General features: G+C 36.4%; 1 protein-coding gene across 3 annotated transcripts in view; it reads right to left on the bottom strand.

Annotated features, from left to right (window-relative positions):
- Nucleotides 1-202: 202 nt before the first annotated feature.
- ATP11C (ATPase phospholipid transporting 11C) overlaps nucleotides 203-26,128 on the bottom strand; it is a 217,500-nt gene continuing 191,574 nt past the window's right edge. For 2 of the 3 annotated variants that reach the window (XM_053579887.1, XM_053579886.1), the window contains 6 exons: nucleotides 21,477-21,612; nucleotides 18,768-18,833; nucleotides 15,524-15,627; nucleotides 12,267-12,417; nucleotides 5,627-5,731; nucleotides 2,747-2,768 (listed from right to left, as the gene is read on the bottom strand). In XM_053579887.1, coding sequence (XP_053435862.1) covers nucleotides 5,630-5,731; nucleotides 12,267-12,417; nucleotides 15,524-15,627; nucleotides 18,768-18,833; nucleotides 21,477-21,612 — 559 coding nt within the window. In that variant the 3' untranslated portion in view covers nucleotides 2,747-2,768; nucleotides 5,627-5,629. Of the gene's footprint in view, nucleotides 2,769-5,626; nucleotides 5,732-12,266; nucleotides 12,418-15,523; nucleotides 15,628-18,767; nucleotides 18,834-21,476; nucleotides 21,613-26,128 lie in introns of all 3 variants that reach the window. The other variant, XM_053579888.1, reaches the window with a different exon arrangement.

Raw genomic sequence — 26,128 nt, forward strand, 5'->3', positions numbered from 1 at the left:
AAGACTCCCACAAATATCTTACCCTCCCCAAATTAGGTACTGTCATAAAATGTCAACTGAACTCACATAGAAATAGTCAACCTTTTGTGAATGGTACAGGTCAAAAGGAAATTAGAAACTTATTCCCTATCACCAAATTGCTACCATATTATTTTGATATCAAACTGAGACCTTCCCAGAAATGAGGCTGAAATATCCATCATATCATACCAAAGTTTATTGATTACATCAAACAAAAATCTCTGTAATGAAAAAGGCAAGTTGCATTCATAAAAGATGGCATTCACATTCATTTTAGAAAGCAACAACATAGATGTAAAAAATTGCTTAAGTGAAAAATGTAATATTGCAGTCCTGTTTTGCAAGCTGAAAAATGATTTTGTCAACATTTGCATAAAATCTGCACATTTATATACTGCATATTATTAAAAAATTCCATCACTAAATTATATGAATTTTGCAAGTTTAGGCTTACATTTATACTGTTGCTGGTGCATATGTGGTAGGTATGGAATGAACGTTTTCAGTTTAGTAGGTAACATCCTCAAACAATGGACAACAGTGGTGAAGATTACAAGGACATTTTACCAGATCAAAATTATTCAAATTATGAATTCCCTCCTTCTCTGTCATAAGTAGAATGGTTAGATTGTAGTGCTTAGGAATAGTGAATGGCTTATTTCAAGTTTCCATCTGCTAACCTCATAGCCGATTTTTAGCTGTTTGATAAAATCTCCTTCACAAAGGAAAACCAGGTCCCTCTCAAGGATTTAGTCCCTGCTATGACATAACATTGCCATTCTGAATTTGAGCTGCAGTGTAGTGTAATATGTAGCTGAGGCATAACTCCAAATCCCCCTCATCCTTCTTTCTGTAGGAAATTTTATATGCAACTAGTTAAATGTTTACTATCCTGGATATTCTGATTATGTCAACTCCCCCATGGTTCTGAATTAAATAAACCTCTCTATTGTGGCTCTCTTGTTTGTATTCACAGTTACTACAGTTCTCTTGTAAAAGAATTAACAATATAGCTATTAACAACTATAAGACAAGAACAACAACAAAATATCAAAAGCTTTCCTGGGTTAGACATTTTAGCTCTTTGGATAGGCAAAGAATATAAAGCTGTTTTCAGCAGCTTATCTCAAATACAGGCTACCAGAACAGGGCACACTTAAGTAAGCTGTGATACTCAGAAATAATACTGATAGATGAGAATAAATGAAATAATCAAAAAGGTCAGAAATGACAGAATAGTTTCTGATAGCTTAAATTATGTCTTTTTTAGGATTTAAGAAAAATCACACCTAAACATTAACACAAAATATATGTGGAAGAATCAAATGTGCCATATGGACTATATAAATATATTGATACAGATTGAACTCCAACACTTTTCCAAATCAAGGTACAATATAAACATTAATAATAGTACAGGTACAGGCATGCCAGAAAGACAAACACAAATGAAAAATGATATGAAAATATTTTTTAAAGGCCATTTCAATCTAGCAGTCAAATGTGGTCATTATATCCAAAAAAGAAAAGACATTTCACATTTGTTTTTAAGTGAACTCATCAGAAGGCTAAAGCCTCCTTTTAGTTCAACAAGTTTAAGACTTTACCAACATCAATGTCATGGTTTAACATTAAACCATTGCCCTAGCCAAGTTATCTATGAAAGACAACAACATTCATGTTCACAGAGGCATGGCTCTACAGGCTAAACAACCATTTGGAAACAACCATCTTAATCCCTCCTCTTCCCAAATTGGCAAGTTTAAAAAAAGTGCTGCATATATGCATAAATGCAACTGCTTTCAAATAAAAACCGTTAACAGATTAAAATAAGCTATTTTTCCTTTCTTTCCACATAAAATTACAAAGGGCTGATGTTCAGATTGGTCTTTATTTTTGTGTAACTATGGTTTGACATACCTTACCTCAAATTCAGTAAAATTCACATTGGAAAAATTTGTTTATTTTCTAACTATTTTGAGGGGGCTACCAAGTGATTGGAAATGTATGATGTCTGATTTTGATCTCTAGTAGCTGTACACTCATAAGTGGGGTTTAATTCAGAAGAACAAAAATAAACATGTTTTTTCCCCATTTCCAGAAACATACCTGGAATTAATACCTTCCATGTAAGTGTTCAAGGTATTTTTCTGGCAAGGATATTCTACCAAGACACATTTCGCATGTGGGTAAACAGAAAGGATTCTGTTTGATCCACTGATAAGATTTATCCTTATGTATATTCAAGTATTCCTTACATATATTTGAAAAAATAATTTAAGATGATCATCAGGAATGAGAAATGTTCCAAACAGCCTATTTCTTCTGCCAGGCAAAAAAAGTAATGTTAGCAAAATCTATTCATTCTCATTGTATAACTTGTACTTTATACTACTGTATTTAAATCCATTCACAAAGTCATGGGTTAAAAGAGCACCCATTTGGTAGTTATATTAATCTATCTAAAGCCAGAATTGTAAGTATTCTTGCTTCAACTTTCATATAATTCTTAACTTACAGCTTTGGCCATAAAGGCTACTTACAACAATGGTAAATAGTTATGGGAATCACTTGGTATTTTAATGAACATTTATTCTGAACCCTAGACATGAGAGTGGTTTAGTTTGTTGCATATCGAGTATCCTGAGATGATAACTTTTGTAGTTTTCTTCATGCTTTCTTTTTTAGCTGTAACCACTGTTAATATGCTTGTAGGATAACAACATAGGCAGTTCAACATTCGGGTTCTGAAAAATTTAAAATAAACAGAGTTAAAAGGTTTATTTTAATAATGTGAAACCATCTGGTTAGCATTTTCAAAAATAAATCAAGTAGTAAATTTTGTTATGAAAGTAAAGTAACTGTCTTAACCAAGTGCCAAGTTTTATTCACATGCAGGGTAGGAAAAAAGAGTGATACTACAAGCAGATTTTAATTCTTTCTTCGTTTATCAGCTGAATAGATCCAGGCTTGCTTTTTGCTTTTGGATTGCTCCAGGGTTCTCCTAATACTTTTTACCACTGGGATTATCTACCATAGTGGAGGTGTACTTGCTATGATCCCTTCCTCTAAGCTGGAAGCTCCTTGAAAACAGGGACATTTTATTTATCTTTCTATCTCCAGCACCTAGTACAGTGTCTAGCACACAGCAGATGCTCAGGCAATGTTGAATAAATGAATGGATTTCCTTATTGTGGATGTGTTAATTTTCACAAAGAAAGTTTGATGATATACTCAGTTTGGAAAGATTGTTAAGAAAATATTCTGGGTGGCACCTGTGGCTCAAAGGAGTAGAGCGCCGGCCCCATATACTGGAGGTGGCGGGTTCAAACCTGGCCCCAGCCAAAAAAAAAAAAAAACTGCAAAAATAAATATATCTATGAGTCGAATGACTCTTCTGTTTTTCTTATGCATTGTCTTTTTAGAAAAGAACCACAAAATCTTCCTTAAAATTCTGAAGATTCTTCTATGTCCTCTAAACATCACTGGGGAAAGCTGAATCAGGACGAGGGCATGCCAGACAAACTGATCAAGTATAATTCAGGTATCTTGAGAAATGGAAATCTCATTATCAAGGGAGGGACCCTAACTTCGATTCTCTACTCTAAAATTTAATCTTTTTGAACCTGAGTAGTGGAAGGCCTTAAATAGTTTGCTATTTTCTTCCCATTTTGGGACACCTCCCTTGCCATGGTTAGACTAGAAGTCCATTAGGATACCTTCCATTTCTATTTATGTTTTATATTCTCCAGAACCAATATCAGGTTTTCAGGCTACTCTGCAGGGTCATGGTGACTCTAATCAAAATAAAGTTGCCATTTACATTTAGAATGTATGAATAGAGTCAGGTAGCTTCCTTACCAACCAAAGAACAAACTAGGTGCCTAAACTAACTGCCAAGTATATTCTTTGGAGGAGAGAGAACACAACATGAAAATCTATTCCAGGAAGAAATAACTACACTGTTTAAAAAATACTTTCTCAATTCTGTGTTAGACACTGTAGGAGATAAGACCCTGGAGAGGCCAAAAGCAGTAGCAGAGTCTGCTACCCAACCCAGTTCCCCTCACCACAGACCAAACTAAAAAAAGCAATCCAGGGGGATACAAAATTAACTGGAAACAGTACAGGTGAAGTATATATAACTAAAATCACACAGCTTAGAGCAAGGCAATCTGGGACAAAAGGGACAAAGACTTTGCAGGCTACTGAAGCAGATTCATTACTGAGAGAAAAGACATGAGGTGAGTGGTTCATAAATGAATAAAAAGATGCAGATCAGGACAAAATGAATCTGCTTCTAAAATAACAGTGAAGATGTAGATTGTGGTGAACTGCAGGAAACAGAAGAACCAATGGGTTCATTAGTTTAATTTTCATTCTTTTTTTTTTTTGTTTGTAGAGACAGAGTCTCACTTGACCACCCTCACTCAGTAGAGTGCCATGACATCACACGACTCACAGCAACCTCCAGCTCTTGGGCTTACGCGAGTCTCTTGCCTCAGCCTCCAGAGCAGCTGGGACTACAGGCCCCCGCAGTTTAAGGGGAGTTGATAGTTGATGAAAAAGTGGGCCTAGGAGGTAGACTCACAATTGTTGGCTTCAAAGTGAACTGACCCACAATTTTATTCATGATGATAATTAATTTTTATGGGTTTATGAAAGACTGCCCTGCCATAAGCTGTACTGAGTTGTTTCCAAGCTGACAAGCTTGTAAGCCATGCTCATGAATTACTCTCAATTCTCATAGATGGATAAAAGACCTCCAGAGGTGTGGAGTGCCAGAGGCCCCTGCCAAGGGAAATACAGACTGCATATACATGAGTCATTCTGCATTCAAGGGTTTCTCCCATGGCATATCGATTCCTCTCAAAAAAATTTTTGGGTAAATGAAACAATATGTTATAAAATGAATTGATTCATTTTTGGAAACATTAATTATAAAGCATTTTATATCAGGTAAGTATCCCCCTGAATGGCTAGGAAAAATTTTACTGCTGAAAGTTGAAACATTTAGTTTGAATAAAACTTGACATTAAAAAGTTATGATTAGCACAGACTGGTTCATTAACATATATTTGGGGATCAGACAACTACGAGGACAATTATAAGGACATTAGGTATATACACTACCTGTAAACACACAGACACAGCACGAGAAGGTACAAACACATTTAATTATTTTCACATAATTCCCAAGAACATGCATGCTAAACTAACTTGATGTTATACAGATGCAATTTTGGAATATTTATTTTTAATTTCCCAAATTATCTTTATAAATCAAAATTGCATTTCATGATCAATATTAATGAGCATTTTCACAAAATAGTACTGCCATGACAACTTGCCCCTTGCAAACTAAAGAAACTTTGTTACCATTCAGCTCTGAAAAATGTCTAAAATTTTATTTGGGGGCCTTAGAAAATTTAAAATGTATTTCCTCATATTCCAAGCAATGCATCTTTATATTTTTGCAAAGAATAGTATAAAGTTCACCACACCAACAGCAGAGAAAATTTAAAGAGTGATATTTTCATTTTTTTCTTTATAATGCTGTTAATCTGTTTCTTTAAAGCCAGCCCACTTTTTTAACACTAGGTACCTGTTACAATATATTAGATTCGTCTGAGAATGTTCGTAAAAGAAGAGGTCTGACTGAAGGTCTGGCGGATAATGAGTCAGATGCCCTTCTACAGCTCAGATTTCTCTGAAATAGTGAGGCAAAGATACTTAAAAGCATTGAGATAATTGGTTAACCTACCTGGTGACAAAAAATGTAGAAGGAAGAAATCATTTCCTATAGACTACTCTTCTGGCCAAAAGTACAAATGATTATACTATACAGCAAACGCATAACATTCAAATGAATACAATTAAAGGCCTAGCAAAGTCTCCAACTCAAATTGAATTGTTTTCATGATAAAAGTAAAGAGATAATAGTAGTAAAGTGGCAAACTTGGGTTTTTGAAATGGCACTGGTAGGTTATATGGTAGGATGAGTCAATATGGTTTGATTAGTAAACCTTACCATCCTTTTGGTGAACACCTCTGAGAGTTGTGCCAGTGCTGTGAGTGTATCAAACAAACATAAAGTTGTGCAAAACATTCCTCTCCTGTGAACAGACTGGCTTTGACATGCCATGGCTACCACTGCATACTGTGGATCTATGAGCCTACAGACCTATAGTTCAAGCTTTTGAAAATGACTTCTTCTCTATTGTGACAATTTAGAAGGTGAACAAATGATTAAAAGAAAATGATAAAATTGTCCAAATATCAATAGAAGATGTAAAAATGAGTAATGAGAAGTAATTTTTCATAAAGAATCAGAAAATGCTGTCAGGCAAATGAGAATGCAAGCAAGCTGGTACATTAAGAAAGGAAATCACCTTATTCACTCCAAGAGAAACTGTGATTGCTGGAAGTTTGAGAAAGCATGAAGATAGTAGATGTTCCTGAGGAAGGGAGGCGTTTCGTTACCTTGTTCACAATTGCACAAAAGGTGGAAAATTGCAGTAGAAAAGAGAAATGCAGAAACCAAAAAAAAAAAAAAAGTAAATATTCTCTCAAATGTAAGACATTTAAAAAGAAACTTTGAGAATTAGAAGTAAAAATGACATGTTAGTTCTGAAGACATTACTTCCTGAAGCAAAAGTAGAGTTAGAGTTAGGAACAGTCTATGATTATGTGCCAATTACTATTTCTCCACATATCAATTTGAAATGATTTTGTTAATGGGAAAATAATTATTTTAAATAAAATAAGCTTTAAAATATACCTCTCATTAAAATAAGACTTATCTGTAATCATTAATTCACTAACCTACTTTTGTTCAAAACCCATTGGTCAGAGAGCTATGCCCAGGGTCCATCACCAATTATCAATCTATCTTGAAGTAACCATCTCCTTATCTGAATCCACAGGTATGTTATGAAGGGACTGACTGCCCTAAGGCAGTTACAGGTTAAAAACCTAATCAAAACTAATAGTAAGAAAAAAATCTGGCGATATCACATTTCAGTCCCATTTGTTTCCAGACCAATGCTTAACTTTCTTTTTTCCAAAACAATTTGATTGGTTTCTCTATTTTTCCTACAGGGACATCTTTAGTAAGGTGGGCTAAATTTTTCCTAGGTTAAGTATGATTTTTTTTCCACTCAAAATCATTAAAATTAATAAAGTTTAACTAGAAAATCTAAGAGGTTATTTTCCCTCTTATTCTGTGCCTGAAATTATAAGGTAATTTATAGACTTGGCTTTAGCATTGCCCAAGCAAAAAAGAGGATGAATAGTCAACTATGTGGATGAGCTGAACAACTCTGCTAATCAAGATTATCCATATTGTTTATGTAGTGACTAATAAAAATAGGCTTATAAATGAAATCAGCTAATGTAACAAATGTATCCAGCAGAGTCTAATAAACAAACTTTTAAAGAGAAAATACTTCAATTTACTCACATATTTTGACATAGCTAAATTTTTCCTTGTTTTTATATTTTACCTTAAATGCAAGTTTGTGATATGTTGGTAACATTCAAATTACCAATTGATAAAGCTACAGAAAAAAATTTAGTTTTTGAGAAAAAGTTTTAGTTGCTTCTATCTTCTATTTTGTGGGCAAAAATCTTACAAAAAGATTAACATGTTACCAAGTCTTCCACCCTCCATGTTTAATGTACAAGCCTATCTATGACTGCAACTGTAAGCACATTTTTGGTGTGTTAAAAAATTTGCATCCAACTGTCAGATCAAAGTATTTCTATGAAGCGGAAATTTTAGGGGTTAGCAGATTAGGTGTTAAAGCTACTTTATAAAAAAAAATAAAAGAAAATAAGAAAGTACAGAAAGCAGTAGAAAGCATGGTAAGAATATCTAAAGCAATAAAACTAATATAGCTAGCAACTGGCAGGGGAGGGGGAGATGAGGAGAACAGGAGATAATGAGCTAAAACAACATAATTTCTATATTCCCTCACAGTCATTGACACAGGTTTGACGCTAGCTTAATTAGCAGGACATCAAAGAGGCCAATGGATAAAGGCCATCTCAACAGTCACAACAATAGGATCCAACTTTATTTTTGTGTAATATAATTCACAGGGCTATTCCCCTTTGAACCCATGGTTATTATACATGTACAATACCTTAAGAGTCACAGTAATAATCATCACTATTACCATTATTATTATTATGATAAATTGTATTCTCCAAAATTCCAAAGTGCTTTCTCTGGGACTCTGGCTTGAACAACTGTCTGCCACTCTGAAAGAGCTCTCTATATAAAGGAGTATTTCTTCTTGTTTGTGTTGACATCCCATGCTAGGCACTGCCATGTTGTTGGGTCCATTCCCATTGGATCAGTCCTCCCATGTCTAGCAAGCAAAGTCAAGTCTCCCTTTTGATAGTGGTGGTTTTCATGAGAAAACTTTACATAAGAATATGTGAAAACTCCTCTATTGGAAATGTGAAGTGGTATTTAAAACTTTTCCTGAAAGTTCAGGTGTTATTTCATTGATTTATAGATGGCTAATGACTGTGCTTAGAGGGGACAGCTTTTTCAAATAACAAAATTTCTAAACTTTAGATTTCCTTTTGAAGTGTTATCCTGCTATTCAGTGCTTGATGGTGTTGTATCACACACCACCAGTAGCTACACAGCTTCGTCACTTTTAGAAGCTAAAGAAAAGCCCTATCATCCTTAATAATGGGATTTTAGCATTTACACCTCATTGCTGAAAATATACCTTAGGGCTACACATCTTAACTATAACCTTGAGTTAAACAACTCAGAGAACCTATTTCCAAAGATAGCAGAATTCTTGTTTTTTTTTTTTTTTTTTTTTTTTGAGACAGAGTCTTACTTTGTCGCCCTAGGTAAAGTGCCATAGCATCATAGCTCACAGCAATCTCAAACTCTTGGGCTCAAGTGATTCTTTAGTCTCAGCCTCCCGAGTACCTGGGACTATAGGTGCCCGCCATAATACCCAGCTATTTTTTAGAGATGGGTTCTGGCACTTGCTCAGGCTGGTCTCAAACCTGTGAGCTCAGGCAATCACCTGCCCCAGTCTTCCAGAATACTAGGATTACAGGCATGAGCCCCCGCGCCTGGCCAGAATTCTTTATATCATCATGACAAAACTAACTGTGTTAGAAGCCACCATACTAGCCTTTTTACTGAAGGCTTTAGGAAGCAGGGATTAAGACCTTGAAATAGGTCAGTTATGTTATAACAAGCCATATCATTGAATCTACTATTCTGTTTTAACACCTGCTTACAAAGTGTTCGATAAGAATGCCCTTTATAACTAGAGCTCCTTGAGAGCCACATCTGATCACCCCTAAATTAGCAACACCTAGCATAGTAACTAACTCATAGTGGGTCTTCAGGCAGTGTGCCCTGAATGGAATGGAATTAAACATTCATTCAAGGCTGCTTCTCTAATTGTTAAATATAAATGGCTTAGCTTCTTTCAGAAACTCCACAGATACATTTTCACTACCCACTGCTAAGTACCCTTCTCAAAGCAGCTGCCAGACCACATGAAGACAGCACTGGCAGCATACTGGCCACATGTATTGCTAGCTACTGTACAAAGTATCCAAGATGTTTACGGGTTCAAGTCAGAGGGATCATCTATACTAGGTAGGGAAACATACTTTCTCCCATTAAGGAGCCTATCAGGGTATGAAGTAGATCTTGTGTAAAATAATCATTTGCCTCTCTATAAAATGAGGCCATTGTCTCAGCAAGGAATATTGAACAAAGTAGGAAATCACCAAAGACGCCAGACTGTTGGTCACTAAGCATTAAAGACTAACATATTTTTTGGGGAAACTAAGATACTCTTTCTCCTTAAGTTGGCCTTTGCCATCAAATGTGACTTATTAGAATAGCCGTGGCTGTCATGTTTAGGTTGGCCTTTATGCATTCGTATGTACTACTTCACTCTTGTATTTTCTCACAAGAAAAAAAAAAGAGGCAAAATGTGTGGGCTGCTGAGTGCCCACACATTTTTGCCTCATGTGCAACTCTCAAATTCTTAAGAGTCTGAAAAGCCATTTCGCATTTCAGACATTGGATGTAAAGAGAGATGTTCATCAGTAGGTGGTTCAACAAATGTCTATTTGTTCAATGAAGGTAAGAATCAATGAATGAATGACTAAATGAATGAAAATGATTATGGAAAAATTTCCTTGTTGTACTAGCACATTAGCATGCCAAGCTACAGCACAAACACTAGAAGTCTTCCTAACATGGACATAACCCATAACAAACAAATTTCATGCTGGACTCCCTGGTAAAATTCCATGCTGCTAAGTAAAAAGAACTGTAGTTCAAGAACACCATACTTTCAATATAAGTTCAGAATCTTTCTATACTTTTTGTATAGAAAGAAAATGTTCTAAGTCTTTATCGGTGACTGCCTAATAGCACTTCCATATAAAAGTCACCTCTAACCAGTGTCTAATTGTTTTAAATAAAGGGTCTAAGGAAGATGATGACATACAGGGTGTCTGTAAAGTTTGTGTGCTATTTACTATGTTAAACTATTTAAATTGCACACGAATTTTATGTCCACCCTGTATTTAAAATTTTATATTCCGAGATTTTTGTACCATCTTTTGAACATGAAGCTGGTGTGAGCCATTATTTAACATGAAATCCATTAATAAGAAAAACATTTAGGAGCACTCAAAAGTGTACTCTCAAATAAGAATAATGAAAAAGCAAGTCAAGAGATCCTCCTCAGACAAATTTGCTATTGTAAAAAAGTACTAAACCTTTTATTATGGCAAAATGTTTTATTTGGCTTTATGCAAATTGCCAATGGTGCATCAATCTGTTTTACTCCTGTTCAACTGATGCTAGGGTACAAATGCATAATTAAATGCCACTTTTCCATTCCAAAATTAAATACCAGGCTAGAGGGAGTTACTTTAATCTATTCGAAGGATTAAAGAGTTGACTAAAGCAGTTGTAGCAAGGCTCATGTTACTGTGTCTAGTTTCAGTACACAAGGCATACAGAGGCAGGGAGTTAAGGGCATTTCTGACTGCTTAATTATATAATGACTGGCTCTATATACCAAGAATCAATCAATGTAGCTTATGTCATTGACTGTTCTGTTGGTGTTGAATGAGACTGACACTGATTTGTAATAATATGAAGCTCCTTTTTTATACATCTAATCACTAAAGATTCCCCTACTGCCATCTTTTCAGATCCCCATTCCAGATCCCCATATCTGCATAACATCAACCACTGGATTCTATTATTAAGTCAAGAGGCAAAAATGATAATGATATACCAGTTTTGTGATTAAACTGGTTGGCAAATTTGATCAAAGACGTGAGGCAGTTGTAGTTCATACTATTTCCTGAAAATATTGCCTTGGAGGGGATAGAAGATCTAGTTGGTGTCAATATGGCAGAAACAGGGTTTTGTTTAACAAAATCGGCCAGTATTGGCAAATTATGACATACTTAATTAACCTGTTAATTAAAATCTGCCAGAAGTTTTATTTTCCATGCTCATCTCCCCTTTTCACTTTAAAGGTTTTTTAAAAAATGTTCAAAAGATATGACTAGGTGACAAAGGAAAATAACTTTTCATTTTTCACAAGAAATTTACAACTTAATAGGCAAAAACAAAAAAGACACTCATAAAACAATCTTGAATTTTTACAAGTGTGTTCAAGAAGGTAAGGGTGTAGAAACCATATCCAGAGGATTCTCTTTGGATCAATATACTTCTGGACAGGTAGGGCTAGAAGCAACACAGAGATTAAGCAGCACTATAATTAAAGGAAGGGGAAAGGTTTGAAAGAGGCAAATTGGGATTATCAACTTAAAAAAAAAAAAAATCTGCAAACAGCCCACAGGGTAATTTCTAAGGTTAAAGCTGAAATGTTGGTGTGGAAATTCCTGGTGTGAAAATTCTAGGCTAAATACAAAATAAAATCATTTTTTCCCTTTTAAAATTCCATATGGAGCATATGAGATACTCCATATGGATTGCTAAAGGTCACACAGAACACTATTAAGGAATCTACTTACCACCTGCATTGGATAACGAAGTTTTTACTATATTTTTTATGCAGAAGAGGAAATTAAGTGATGAACCTGTAAGGAGGGGTTTAACATGCTGTAACTAATGTAATTCTCTATATAAGTATTATACTTCATGGCAGATATCGAAGCCCCTTCCAAAAATCAGGTTATAATATAAACTTAGTTCTTACCCTGGCACTTCTTCTTACATTCTTTAATACTATCAGGAGAATCTCAGGGAAAAGGCTGATAAATATTAGAAGAATTATGGCCAACCACATGGATACAGAAGACAGCATTTGAGCAAATACAAAATACATTCTCTGTTGCTTGAGAAAAGGCCTGGAATGGAAAGAAAGCATATAATGGGAAAACAAAATCAGTTCCTGTCATATGAAACACAAGTTTAATCGAAATTTTCTCTTACATTTAAAAGAAATCTTCCTTACACATGTTAATAAAAATAATTTTCTCTAGAATATCCCAAAAGTAGTAAACAAATTTCATTTACCAAACGTTTAGAAAGAAAGGAAATGGTAATCAAAGGGGAGAAAGATAATAAAATGCATTTGACTTGAAAACAATCAGGCAATCAACTCTAAAGCTGCCAACTGGTGAATTAGAAAATGCTACAGCTTCAAAGATATTCAAGAAAAAGGACTGTTCATTTTTATCCTAACAAGCACTTTATTCCTCAGCTGTTTTATTAAGATGAGGATAGATTTATGCTGTACATTTAGAGATTGAAAAAACTTTTTTATAACTCTCCCCCACCAAAAAACTCCTATGTAAATATAAATGGGACTGTAGAGTTTACCGTATCTCTCAAATGGTAAGAATCTACTATTTTCATCTACAAATATATATTGAGTAGCAGTATATATCAAATAGGATGATAGAGAGTAGAATACTCCTAATAGGCCATTAAGCCTTGGAATCCAGAAATCCAGGAGGCTCTCTCATTCTGAAGTTTGATTTCATTCCAAGTCATCCACTGAATTAAATGGTCTTTGAGAAGCACAGCCAGCATCCCTTTCCTGGTCTGACCTGAGTCACAGAGAGCCTCATAGGCTAAAGTGACTGCTGTTTTAAGCAGAGGGGGATAAAGTACCCTCTCAACGTCAGGATGCACACCAGTCTATTCCTGGAATTAAGAGCTCTAGGCAGGTAACTAATTGGTCCTATTTATTAGAAGACACATCATGCTTGCTGAAGACAACTTGGTTTCTCATTTAAAAATTAATGTTCATGTACCCTTATGTAACATGATAAAGCCAAGCTTGTGGCTCTCTATATGTAAAAACTAGATTGTGGGATAAAAGTGAATAGAACAGTGAGGTACAGAAACTCATGAGACCTGGGCCACATAGGCTCTCTAAGGATAAAGTTCTATTACACAGAAAAGACTTTTAGAGACCTTTACTCCACAGTAATTCTTAAGAGCACCTTGAAAAATTTTCTAGGTGGTTAACTAAGCCACAAAAAGGGTCCAGCAGACAACTAACAGCTAGTCAGAGTGTTTCTTTTTTTTTTTTTTTTTGTACCATATCCCCACACCCTCTGGTTAATCTCCCTTGATTATTTTTTAATAACACGGCAACTATGGAGCTTTGCAAGAGGCAGTAAAAACAAAAGCTATTATTCCTTGATGGGGTTTAGAGATTAGAAATCATCATTCTCACTGCTCAACCCAAAAGAAGGGTATGTCTCAATGCCTTCAGCTAGAACATGTCCATATATATTAGGTAGAATCGGAATTCAGGTAAAGTTTCTTCTAATCACATCTTACTGGTCAGTTTACAATATAAGCTTATATTTTGTAGCAGCTCAACTTAGACAACTCTACTTAAAGGTAGCACTTCAGTCAATAAAATATAGATTTATTAACATTTCATTTTTAGTAAGTATGCTAATGAATAGGAACAGTTGTCACAATGTCTTAACCATTTAAAAGATTTATTTTAATCAATAAGAATAGTATGTGGAAAAGGTTAGCAACTTGTTTAGTTTGTTATAAACATTTTATTCTTGTAGAAATCTTGAGTAATTAGTTCAAATGCTGATTACACAGATTCATAGACAGACTTATAGTACTCTGGGCACACATACAATTGTATGTTGCATAAGGTTAATCAACTTTAATTTATTTGTGTATTATTAAAAAATATACAGCTGAACTTCTTCCTTCAGCTTCACTGCTCTGTCATTACCTACAGAGGTGTCAAATATAAGCTGTAATGACACATTTTGGAGCTGGTGGTGCATTAGACTTTTCATATTTTTATTTTTATTTTTTTGGCAGTTTTTGGCTGGGGCTGGGTTTGAACCCACCACCTCTGGCATATGGGGCCGGTGCCCTACCCCTTTGAGCCACAGGCAGGCTTTTATTTAAAAAAGAGCTTTTCAAAGTAGTAGGAGTTTCGGGTGGTGCCTGTAGCTCAAGGAGTAGGGCGCCGGTCCCATATGCCGGAGGTGGTGGGTTCAAACCTAGCCCCGGCCAAAACCAAAAAAAAAAGCAAAGTAGTAGGAGTTTCTTCTAATTAAATCTCAAGGGACATAAACCTGGGCTTCACATGCCTATGATAAAATGAAATGTTTTGTATGCAAGATTTTGCTTAAAGGAGTGAAAATACGTACTTCTGAAATTTCACTGGCATCCTTGGCAGGGGAAGACTTTGGCTAATGAAAATGACTTTGATATTTAAAAAGAAAATGTAAGTCTCTAGGCATAAGTAGATATAAATCTAACTTATTTACATTTCTTATAACCCACCCAATAACAGCTTATGTGTTCCTAACTGGACTCAAATCTCCTTGAGGCAGGGTACAGTGTATTCCTCAGTATCCTACAGAGTCCCAAGCACAAAATTGATTATAAGTAAACATCTACTAAACCAAAATGAACGGAATGAACTTTAAGGACAAGTTGTGGAGTCTGTCTTTCTATCCCCTACCTTCTACCCCCAGCAAAACAGTGAGATAATGATTTCAAAGTATAACCCTCTGAGTATTAAGTGGTATACATACTATACTCTGAGTACACCTGTAGTGACACAAATGGACAGTAATATATCTATTGGCTAATACATTAGGTGGAAACTTCACAGGGTGAGTATTTCTCCTAGAAATCACATGGGAGAGCATGCTAAAAATTACATTTTCAGTTCACAAAGAGATATTTACACACCTTCAAATTGAAAGAGCTGGACAGGGCTACTAGAGAAAGGTCTTTGGAGTAACTCCTGTAGTCTATATGCTTATATTTAAAATAATACCTGAAATTAGTAGCATTACTGACTATAAAAGACCTCTGATCCATTATTATTAAATACCTGCCATTTTATATAATCAAAACTTCAAAAGCATAACAAACGCTTACATATACAATGTACACATACATATATCTACTTTGTTATTTACATATTACTAACACAAGTACACCTCTTACCAAATAATTCCTCCCCAGAAGAATGAGAAAAATACATAAAAGGCTAAAGAACCCCAAATCACAAAGTGATTTATCCATGTCCAGAAACGAGTGTCCAAGGCGAGCTGAAAAGACAATATAAGAGATTTCATGATGGATACAAAATGCACCCGGCAATACACTATGCTATCTGATAGCTTATAAACAATATGATACCTATGGGAGGATCTAACTTGAGCCAGAGATCCAGAGGAGAGTAGAACTAAAAGAACAGAATCTAAGCTTTTCAGAGAAATTGCCCTAGCCTCTAAACTGTAGAGTACAAGGCATTAAGTTGCAGTCAAGTTAAGTAGCTAGGAAGAATGGGGTTGCAAATATGTCAGTACTGGGAGATGGGCAAGGAATGAGATAATCCTAATATCCAGGAGGCTGGAGCTCCAAGTCTTTAGGCAGTGACTGCCAGGAAGGTAATAGCAAAAGGAGAAGGCCTAGCGGTAGAGGCTGGAAAACAGTAAGAGGAGTAAACTAGGAAAGGTAGACAAACTACAAAAAAGCTACGAAAGCTCAAATGCAACTAAGTCACTAAATGTAAAGGCAGCTTGGGTTTGAATATGTAACATACCTTTCCAATTATAAAACCTATACCTATTTCATTAAATTAATAAAATGTCCAGTTGCATTACATTTTAATATCTTTATGTGTCTGTCAGGACTGATCATGTTTTCAGATTGTGGTGCCTAAGGTTTTCAAATGTGACCTAAAAAACCAAAGTGTGGGTTGCTTTGCTTGCTCAGACATCTGGTTAAAACATGAGCTAATAACTAGAACATTTAATTATTTTTAAAAATTACTTATTTATTTTTGAGATACAGTCTAACTCAGGCTAGAGTGCTGTAGCATCAGCCCAACTCACAGGAACCTCAAACTTCTGGGTTTAAGCAACCCTCCTACCTCAGCCTCCCAAGTAAATGGGACTACCGGCACCCTCCACTATGTCTAATTGTTTTCTACTTTTAGTAGAAACAGTGGTCTCACTCTTGCTTGAACTCCTGATCCTCCTGACTTGGCCTCCCAAAGTGCTAGGATGAGCCAATGTGCCTGGCGTAGAACATTTAACTCTTTTTTTTTTTTTTTAGAACATTTAACTCTTAATAGAGGAGGTAGTGTCTCAGTTTTGTTACTTACTGTAACACCACAGTTTCAGGTCTCAGTTACAGTTTTTCATTCAGAAATAGATGTTGATAACACTGTTAATGTAGCCCATTCTTGAATTCCTACCCTCTGAGTTGCCAGGGAAAACATCACACTAATACTTATCCAGAGAGGAGGAAGCAAATGTCTTTTGAGGTACACCTGAAAGCTGTTTCAATAAGGGTGATTTTGTGAAGGGCTTTTGGAACCTCTAGGGCAGTGGTCCTCAACCTTCCTAATACTGCGGCCCTCTAATACAGTTCCTGTGGGTTGTGACCCACAGGTTGAGAACCGCTGCTCTAGGGCTACTCTATGCAGAGCCAGGAGAAAAAAGGAGAGGGAGGCTTCTATTTCAAATCACGATCTTGTAAAACATAATTATACTACTATTGGGCGGCGCCTGTGGCTCAGTCGGTAAGGCGCCGGCCCCATATACCGAGGGTGACGGGTTCAAACCCGGCCCCGGCCAAACTGCAACCAAAAAATAGCCAGGCGTTGTGGTGGGTGCCTTTAGTCCCAGCTACTCGGGAGGCTGAGGCAAGAGAATCGCTTACGCCCAGGAGTTGGAGGTTGCTGTGAGCTGTGTGAGGCCATGGCACTCTACCGAGGGCCATGAAGTGAAACTCTGTCTCTACAAAAAAAAAAAAAAAAATTATACTACTATTAATAATAACAACAAATTACATGTATTGTAATGAGAATACTCTTAAGTGTCAGACACCATTCTAAGTGTTTTACATGAATTCACTAATTTGGTCCTCACAAAAAAAACCTAAGAGGTGTAGGTGCTACTTTTATCTTGATTTTACAGAACAGGAAACAGGCATAGAGAAATGAAGTCACTTGCCCAAGGACACATAGCTAGGAAGTGGCTAAACTGAGATGAACTGTAATGTGCCCTCCCCCCCCTTTTCTTTTTTTTTTAATCTGTAATGTGCCTTTTTAAAGTCCTAAATATTACTGAAAATATACACAGGCTGCCAAAAATATGTATACACATTTTAAGAAAGAAAAAACTGATTACAATTGCAATACTCACATACTGATAACATTTGTTACCTTATATATCATATCACGTTATATAGCATATCACGTATCTCTTGTAATTGGAGAAGTCAAACATAAGACTTGAGTATTACAATTTTATGGAGTATTACAATTTTAATACAGTTTTTTCCTTTCTTAAAATGTGTAAACATTTTTTGGTACCCTCTGTATGTTAGCCCTATTTGGTAAGAGAAATGAATAAAGAACAAAAATTTAGAGGGAAAATTATGAGAGAGGTCCTTTGACAATTATATTTCTGCGTTTTGGTTCTGAACACTGAGCATGTTGGAATTTATTTAAAGGTACTTATCCTTGGACCCCATGCAAAGTGCTGAGTACTGGAATTATCAAGAGAATTTGGTCGCACTGTCAACTATAAGACAGTCCCAAATTATGCACCTCAGCAGTAGCATTCAGTGAGGCTTCACAGCATGGAGGCATGTCAATGCCAATAATTTTGCCAAAATGACTCTTTTTTGTTACCTGCAGTATATCTTCATGCATTTCCTCACAAACATAAATTTCAGTGATTAACACATTTTATAAAATTTTATTATTGTCAAGCTCTTTTGCACACAGTATCTCACTCATGTACCTTCATATCATGTCTTTAGTACCCAAATTCCTTCCAGGCCAGGGGTTCTTAAACAGATACATAATTTTAAGAAGAGATTCAAGTGTTTAACATAAAAATGCACAAACACAGACCCACACTTATGCATAGTACGTTTATATGGCACTTATCACAATTCCTTAAAATTAGCAGAAAAAAAATCCCAATGTAAGTAGGTGTTTCAGTTTTTTTCAAATTAAAACAAAATAAGAGAAAATAGTATACTAAAAAAAGAGATCACATATAGCATACAAATGCCAAAATCACTAATACCATACATAGTTTAGTAAGTATTCAGACAAAGGCTTCAATAACAATTCCCAATAAAATATATAAGATAAAAACGATATATTAGGATAAGATCAGAAAGTACTATAATATATAAAATATATTTGAATAAGTAAATATCTAACCTTCAGAGTTACAGTGAATACTAAGACTGTAAAAACAATGGTTCCAAACGTCCAGTTTCCATATACCTGAAAAACATTTATCAATTACATGTGCCATGAATACATTAGCCTACTTCAAAAAGAAATAGCCAAGTTTAATTCTGCATATATGTGCCAAAGGTTTCTGTATGATTTTCCTAGGGACACAGCTAGGGAATAAGATCAGGCAACAATGCTGGATTTTCCTGTGATCCTAAATTTTCATGGATAGGTGCACCACATCTGTGGTTGGTGTTTATTTCCATTATTCTGTGCAGCAATGAACAGGCAACTTACTGATGTGATAAAGGCAGGAAAAGAAGCCACAACTATTCCACTAACAGCAATGTTCATCAAAACAAGTGCCCATTGATCCACGAATGGATTAATAAATTGTGGTATATGTACACCATGGAATATTATACAGCCTTAAAAAAGATGGAGACTTTACCTCTTTTAGGTTTACATGGATGGAGCTGGAACATATTCTTCTTAGTAAAGTATCTCAAGAATGGAAGAAAAAGTATCCAATGTACTCAGCCCTACTATGAAACTAATTTATGGCTTTCACATGAAAGCTATAACCCAGTTATAACCTAAGCCATAGGGGGAAGGGGAAGAGGGAGGGGAGGGAGGTGGGAGGGTGATTGGTGGGATTACACCTGCGGTGCATCTTACAAGGGTATAAGTGTAGAATGTAAATGTCTTAGCACAATAACTAAGAAAATGCCAGGAAGGCTATGTTAACCAGTGTGATGAAAATGTGTCAAACGGTCTATAAAACCAGTGTATGGTGCTCCATGATCGCATTAATGTACACAGCTATGATTTAATTAAAAAAAAAAAACAAAACAGTACTCTGGATGACTCATACTCTAAGGAGTTTAGCATAAACTTTTCCTATAATATGGAATAAAAGCTCTCAAATCAGCAATAATTTGTAGACAAACGGACTCACGTTTTTAAAACAAGCATTATTTTGGGGGGCTATAAATACTGGAGTTGTCAGCATGGGCAAATCAAAGAAAAGCAGATACCATATATAAATCCAAACGATGGCAATGAACGGCACATATGCTTACCAAACGCTGTCAAGATCTGAATGTATAACATTAAAACAGAAAGAGAGATGAAAAAGGATTTTAAAAAATAAAAATAAAAAATTAAAATTAATAGAAGCAAAAAAAAGATCCAATCAAATCATATATGCGTGTTATGTTTAGTTGCTATCAGCAATTCTTACACTTAATATACTTTAGCAGAGAAGGATGATAACATATACAGTAAGACCTTATTAATTAGGACTTCATGAACTCAAAATGGGTAATAAATTGAAGAGGATGGCCTGACATACTCATGCACTAAAAAATGCGCTGAGTAAATGAATCATGTGAACAGGACTGTAGGAATATGCACCTTCTTTGGAGCAAACTGTTTTTCCAGTCACATTTAATTTAATTTTTTATTATTAAATCATAGCTGTGTACATTAATGCATTTATGGAGTACAGTGTGCTAATTTTACATACAATTTGGCATGGAGCAAACTCTTTTTAAGGGATAGCCAGCTAAACATACAATTTTGTGCCAAATAAAATAAAATAGAAAGTCAACAGAATCAGCTGAAGGGAACAGAGAAATTATAAAATCAAATCCATTCTTCTTACTGCTGGGCTAGGCTGACTTGGAAAGCTGATGTGACTTTCCCAAGAACACCTAAGAATTTAGGACATTCTCCTTGGCAAGTGCTACATGCGACTATTCTAAAGTAGATTTGTATTCCTCCAAAAGTTATGATAATTTCATGAATTCAGGCTACACTAATTTCTGTTAGTCCAAATTAGAAAGAGTTTGTCATACCTGCTTTCAAAGTATCATTCAAACTCACTGAGCCTATCATTTATTTAACAGGCGTTAATAGGTTCCAGACAGTCACTGTACTCAGTAAATCCTTTTCGAACCTTAGCTTTGTTTCACATAATGATTGATTATAAAGAATGAATGAACATAGAAGATAAATCCTAGAATGGCAAAGGAGAACATAATAAAAGCATCATGCAAGGCAGTGTGTTTGGTTTCGTACTGTGTGGCAATAGGAAGAAGACCTCACCTGTGCCCCATCAGTAATTCTCTCCTAGAGTACAGCCAGGGCAAAATCATGCCAGCATAGCTGCTGCCTGAGATAGTCACATGCTGGGAAGGCACTGTCCAAACCATTGTAGCTTTCCTGAACAGCACTATGCTTCCATTTGGAAAAGAAAGAGAAAGAGAGAATTCCCTTTCCTCACACCACAAAGATAAAACAGCTATCTCCTTCAAATTTAAGCATGGAGGCTACTATGAATAAAAGCCAAGTGGAGCCACCCTATGCTTTAAAATGAGAAAAGTCTTTCTCACACCAAAGAGCAGGGGTCCAAAATCTGAAGTCCCAAGACCTCTGTTCATTTAGTAAAAATCACATCCAAGTTAAGCTTGTTGAAAGTTTGCACATAAGCTCTCTAGTTACCCATGCACACAGAAAGTGGTTTTTACTTCAAAACTTCTACTGGTCTAAAGAAGTTGTGAGAACTAAAAATTGTATCTGAAGAAAAATAGTTTGTAAGATGATTATAGCTGGAGTATGTATATGACAGATCCACTGCCTACGAGTAAAAGATAAGCCATGTTTATAATACTAAAATATTTTTTTTACCTTTCCATTTTCTTCTAAGGATGTAGTCTGAAAAAGAAAATAAGTCCCAAAGAAGAACACTGTCCCTTCAAAGGCAGCCAGAAATGTCCAATATAAGAAGGGCCCCAACTGCAGCATGGCATTGCCAGAAATTTTCCTATCGAGAAATGGGGAAAAAATAGGTTATTGAATCATTTTACATAAAGATACAGTGAGGTTAACTGTGTCACAGAAATTTGGAAGAGTGCATGTGTGTGCTAGCTCTTTCCTTTCGCCTTGTTGCACTGTAGCAAGTAAGATGGGTCACTAGCAGCTCTACTGAAGCCATCCACGAAAATTAGGCAGGAGTTCTCAGTTTTCCTGCAGCTTCTCAAACTGGCATGGGCTGACCTGGAAATATGGTCTTAATATGTATTGCCAATGTTTCTGTCAGTACATGAAAGATTTCACTAAGTTGGACTAACTGATCTTCCTTGATTAAATTACCCAAGGCATCCATCCACTATAAGAAACCATGCTAACTTTTTGTACATAACATGAACATTTTTGAAAATATCAAAAAAAGGAGATACACTGAAATGCCAAAGGTGGGCATGGGAATTGACTCTGTTGTAATAATGGAGGTTTCCCCAATGGCCTGAAAAGTTTTTGGTAAAGAGCCAGAGTGAGTTGAAAGTGGATCTTCATGCAGTCATCTCCTGACTGAGGCACTGGAGTAAACTGTTAAAACATTTCTAAAATTCTGGCCACTGACAACAATAACATTGTCAATAATAATTAGCTCCCGTTCAATGAGTACTTATTATATACCAAGAACTGGGATAAGTATTACTACTATTCCCATTTACAAATAATAAGAAACCTCAGAAAGTGTAATGTAATGGTTCCCAAACTCTGATGCATACTGGATCATCCAGGGATCTTGAAAAACTACTGATGCCTAGTTCCCATTCTCATCCTGATTTAATTGGCATATGGTATAAATTGGGCATCAGGATAGTTATTAAAGTTCCCCTGGTGATACCACTGTGCAGTATAGTTTGGGAACAATGAGTGTAGTAGCAGCATGCCCAAGTTCATGTAGTTAGTAGGAGACAGTATAATCCTGGATTGACTTGACTTCAAAGCATATGTTCTCAACCAAGCTAATAAGCTTTCCAACTAAAACTGTTAAAATATTTCTTTAAATCAAGATTTCTTCCTAGAAATTTCACCTTTTCTAAGTTCTTAGGGTGCTCTTTATATATTTTCCATCAAGTCAAATAACATGTTTGAAATTATACAATGATGCTGATGCTTTGATAAACAGCAGATACATAAATTGAAAATTTCTATCTGTTAAAATTAGCAAAATCTCAACACAGGTCAGAATGTTAAATAAGGCTACCAATTCTAATGAAGAAGAGCTGCAGAAAAAAGACGGGTATGTGAGTGTATTTCTTTTGGGTTCTATTTCAAATTGCTCTTAACATTTTATCAAATGGTATTTAATCATTCAAATAGTATACTTGTTGCTACTATTACCAAAAATGTCACTGGGCTGAATAAAATAAGAAATACCTTTGTATTGTAAATACAACTGATCCTTCTTCGGTTGGTAAGGAGTACTATGAGGTTTCCTGAAAACATGGCAATTATGGAAGTTTTACCTACTAGGATTGCCAGGTGTATTTAAGACTGAAATTCAGGGAATGCTGTTTGTCCTAGAAAAAAGGCAGGAGGTGGCTGCTTCCCAGAAAGAAGCTCTCTTGACAGCCAATAAGTCATGTTTCCAAGGCAACTGGAGTCACAGGAAAGGCACCTCCCTAAAGATCCTTGCAGGGAACATCTAACAACTGCCAGCCAACATGGCTTTTGACAGTCAGTATCTTGGAGTGAAACAGAGAAGGCAGATGCAGGACATGGTTCTGCCTTTAAAGACCATCTATGGAAGTTACATTCCTTTCAGTAAAAAAAAAAAAAAGACAGGGGAGTCATGGTATGTTGAATTATAAATCAAGCTTTCTAGATGCACTCAGATGATGAAAAATGGAAACCCAGAATAGGGCAATCAACATGAGGAAAAACATGAGAGAGAATGAAAATTTGAGAGAGGTTCAGCGCGCATAGCACAGTGGTTATGGCGCCAGCCACATACACGGAAGTTGGTGGGTTGGAACTTGGCCCGGGCCAGCTAAAAACAATCACAACTGCAAGAAAAAAATAGCCGGGCATAGATTTGAGCAAGATGGCGGCCGAGTAAAAGCTTCCTTGCAACTGGGCTTGGTGAGTCTGGGGAGACAAGAATCCAGGCATCCCTGGCTGGTGGGATCTGCCTATAATCATGCCTTTGAGGACACAAGGAATCAGGGAGAGACTTCCGGACCCCAAGACGAGGACAAAAACAGTGAAAAACTGGCAAGTGGTTGTGTGTGTTCAGTCGGTCTGAACCCACCAGCAGCAATGAGTACAACGGCAGTGAGACTGCAGGCTGGCGGGGCCTTACCTGTGAGCTCTTTTGGTGTTTTTGGACTTGGTATCCAGTTGAACTGCCATGGGAGAACTTTGGGTGTTGTCTAGGGCCCCAGACTGAGTTGCTGAGCCAGACGGAGATAATTCTGTTTGGGTGTGGGCCATGCAGAGCCATTGTGAGAGAACTGCCCCAGCAAGCTCTGCCCTCAGGGTTTCAGAGCAAGGACAAGGCGGGAGCTAGTAATCCAGTGACTGCGCTGCCTTACAGCCTTAACCCTCAGGGGCAGAGTAAGACCAGTTTTGACACACTGGGTAAGTGGATAGCCACTTCACCAGAGATCCCAACAACAAGCACTTCCCTGGGAAAGCTTCTGCTTAGCAAAGTTTAGAAGTTTAAAGTGCCTTTTAAGAGGGCTGAGGAGAGATTTAGGGTCTCCACCCTGTGGGGTTTGAGAAATCAGCAGAGGCCTCCAGTTGTATCAGCATTGTGATTAACATCTCATACCCCAGAAGCTCACCTATTGCCTAGACAGTATTCAACAAGACTGCTTTGTTTTTTGGGGTTTTGTTGTTGCTGTTTGACTTTTAAATTTCAACTTTTTCCCTACAGATTTTTCTTTTTTTTTTCTTTCTTTCCATTCTCCATTTTTCTAGTTTAAAAACAATTTCCCATTGTTGCCTTTTTCAATAAATAGAACTTCATTTTTGCTAGTGTTTCTACCCCTATTATTTGGTTTTTCCCTCAATTTTATCCCGTAAAGTTTTCTGGTTGCTTGTTTTGGTTTGATTTATAGCATTTTTGTCTTTCCTCTCTACTTGGTGGAGGTGGGGTACTGTGTCCGATCAGGCTATCAAAGAGCTGCTGACCTCAAGGGAACCACCCAACCTGACACCCCCAGAGGTTGGGGTTTTTTTAAGGTTGGGTCAAAGAACCCTACTGTACACCTATATTGCTCTGTCTCCCTCTTTCTGTGCTTCTCTTCTTTTTGTCAATATTCCCTTTTACCCACCCCCTCTCCTTTCGCTTTTTTCATTTCTTTCTTTTTTTTATTCCTTTCTCTTATCCCTTCTTGCTCTTCAATCTTCTCACTCTTCTGGTCCTGTACCAAAAGGACTCATCGAAACCCTAGTCCACACGCATGGCAACTTAAAGAGCAAGTGGAAGTGAAAAGAAAATTAGGGCAAGGAAACACATAAAAGAAATCACTCATGAGGAAGAATCAGCAGAAAACTCCTGGCAACATGAAGAACCAGTCCAGAGCAACCCCTCCATTGCACCATGAGGTGGCTACTGCAGAGGATTCCACCTATAAAGAAATGTTGGAAATGACAGAAAGGTAATTTAAAATACACATGATCAAAACAATGAAGGAAATGATGGAAACAATGAAGGAAACTGCTAATAAAGTGGAAAATAACATAAACGAAATCCAAAAAGAGAAGCGAATAGATGAATGATACGAAGAATATAGAAAGGATATAGCAAAGCTGAAGGAACTGAAGCAGTGAATTAGGGAACTTAAAGATGCAAAAGAAAGTATCAGCAATAGGTTACCAGACGTCTCAAACAATTTTCTTTTTTTTATTGTTGGGGATTCACTGAGAGTACAATAAGCCAGGTTACACTGATTGCAATTGCTAGGTAAAGACCCTCTTGCAATCATGTCTTGCCCCCATTAAGTGTGATACACACCAAGGCCACAACCCCCTCCCTCCATCCCTCTCTCTGCTTCCCCCCCATAACCTTAATTGTCATTAATTGTCCTCATACCAAAATTGAGTACATAGGATATATGCTTCTTCATTATTCTGATGCTTTACTAAGAATAATGTCTTCCACTTCCATCCAGGTTAATACGAAGGATGTAAACTCTCCATTTTTTTTAATGGCTGAATAGTATTCCATGGTATACATATACCACAGCTTGTTAATCCATTCCTGGGTTGGTGGGCATTTAGGCTGTTTCCACATTTTGGCGATTGTAAATTGAGCTGCAAGAAACAGTCTAGTACAAGTGTCCTTATGATAAAAGGATTTTTTTCCTTCTGGGTAGATGCCTAGTAATGGGATTGCAGGATCAAATGGAAGGTCTAGCTTGAGTGCTTTGAGGTTTCTCCATACTTCCTTCCAGAAAGGTTGTACTAGTTTCCAGTCCCACCAGCAGTGTAAATGTGTTCCCTTCTCTCCACATCCACGCCAGCATCTGCAGTTTTGAGATTTT

This window comes from Nycticebus coucang, chromosome X (genome assembly GCF_027406575.1).
Source record: "Nycticebus coucang isolate mNycCou1 chromosome X, mNycCou1.pri, whole genome shotgun sequence".
Classification (NCBI taxonomy): Eukaryota; Metazoa; Chordata; class Mammalia; order Primates; family Lorisidae; genus Nycticebus; species Nycticebus coucang.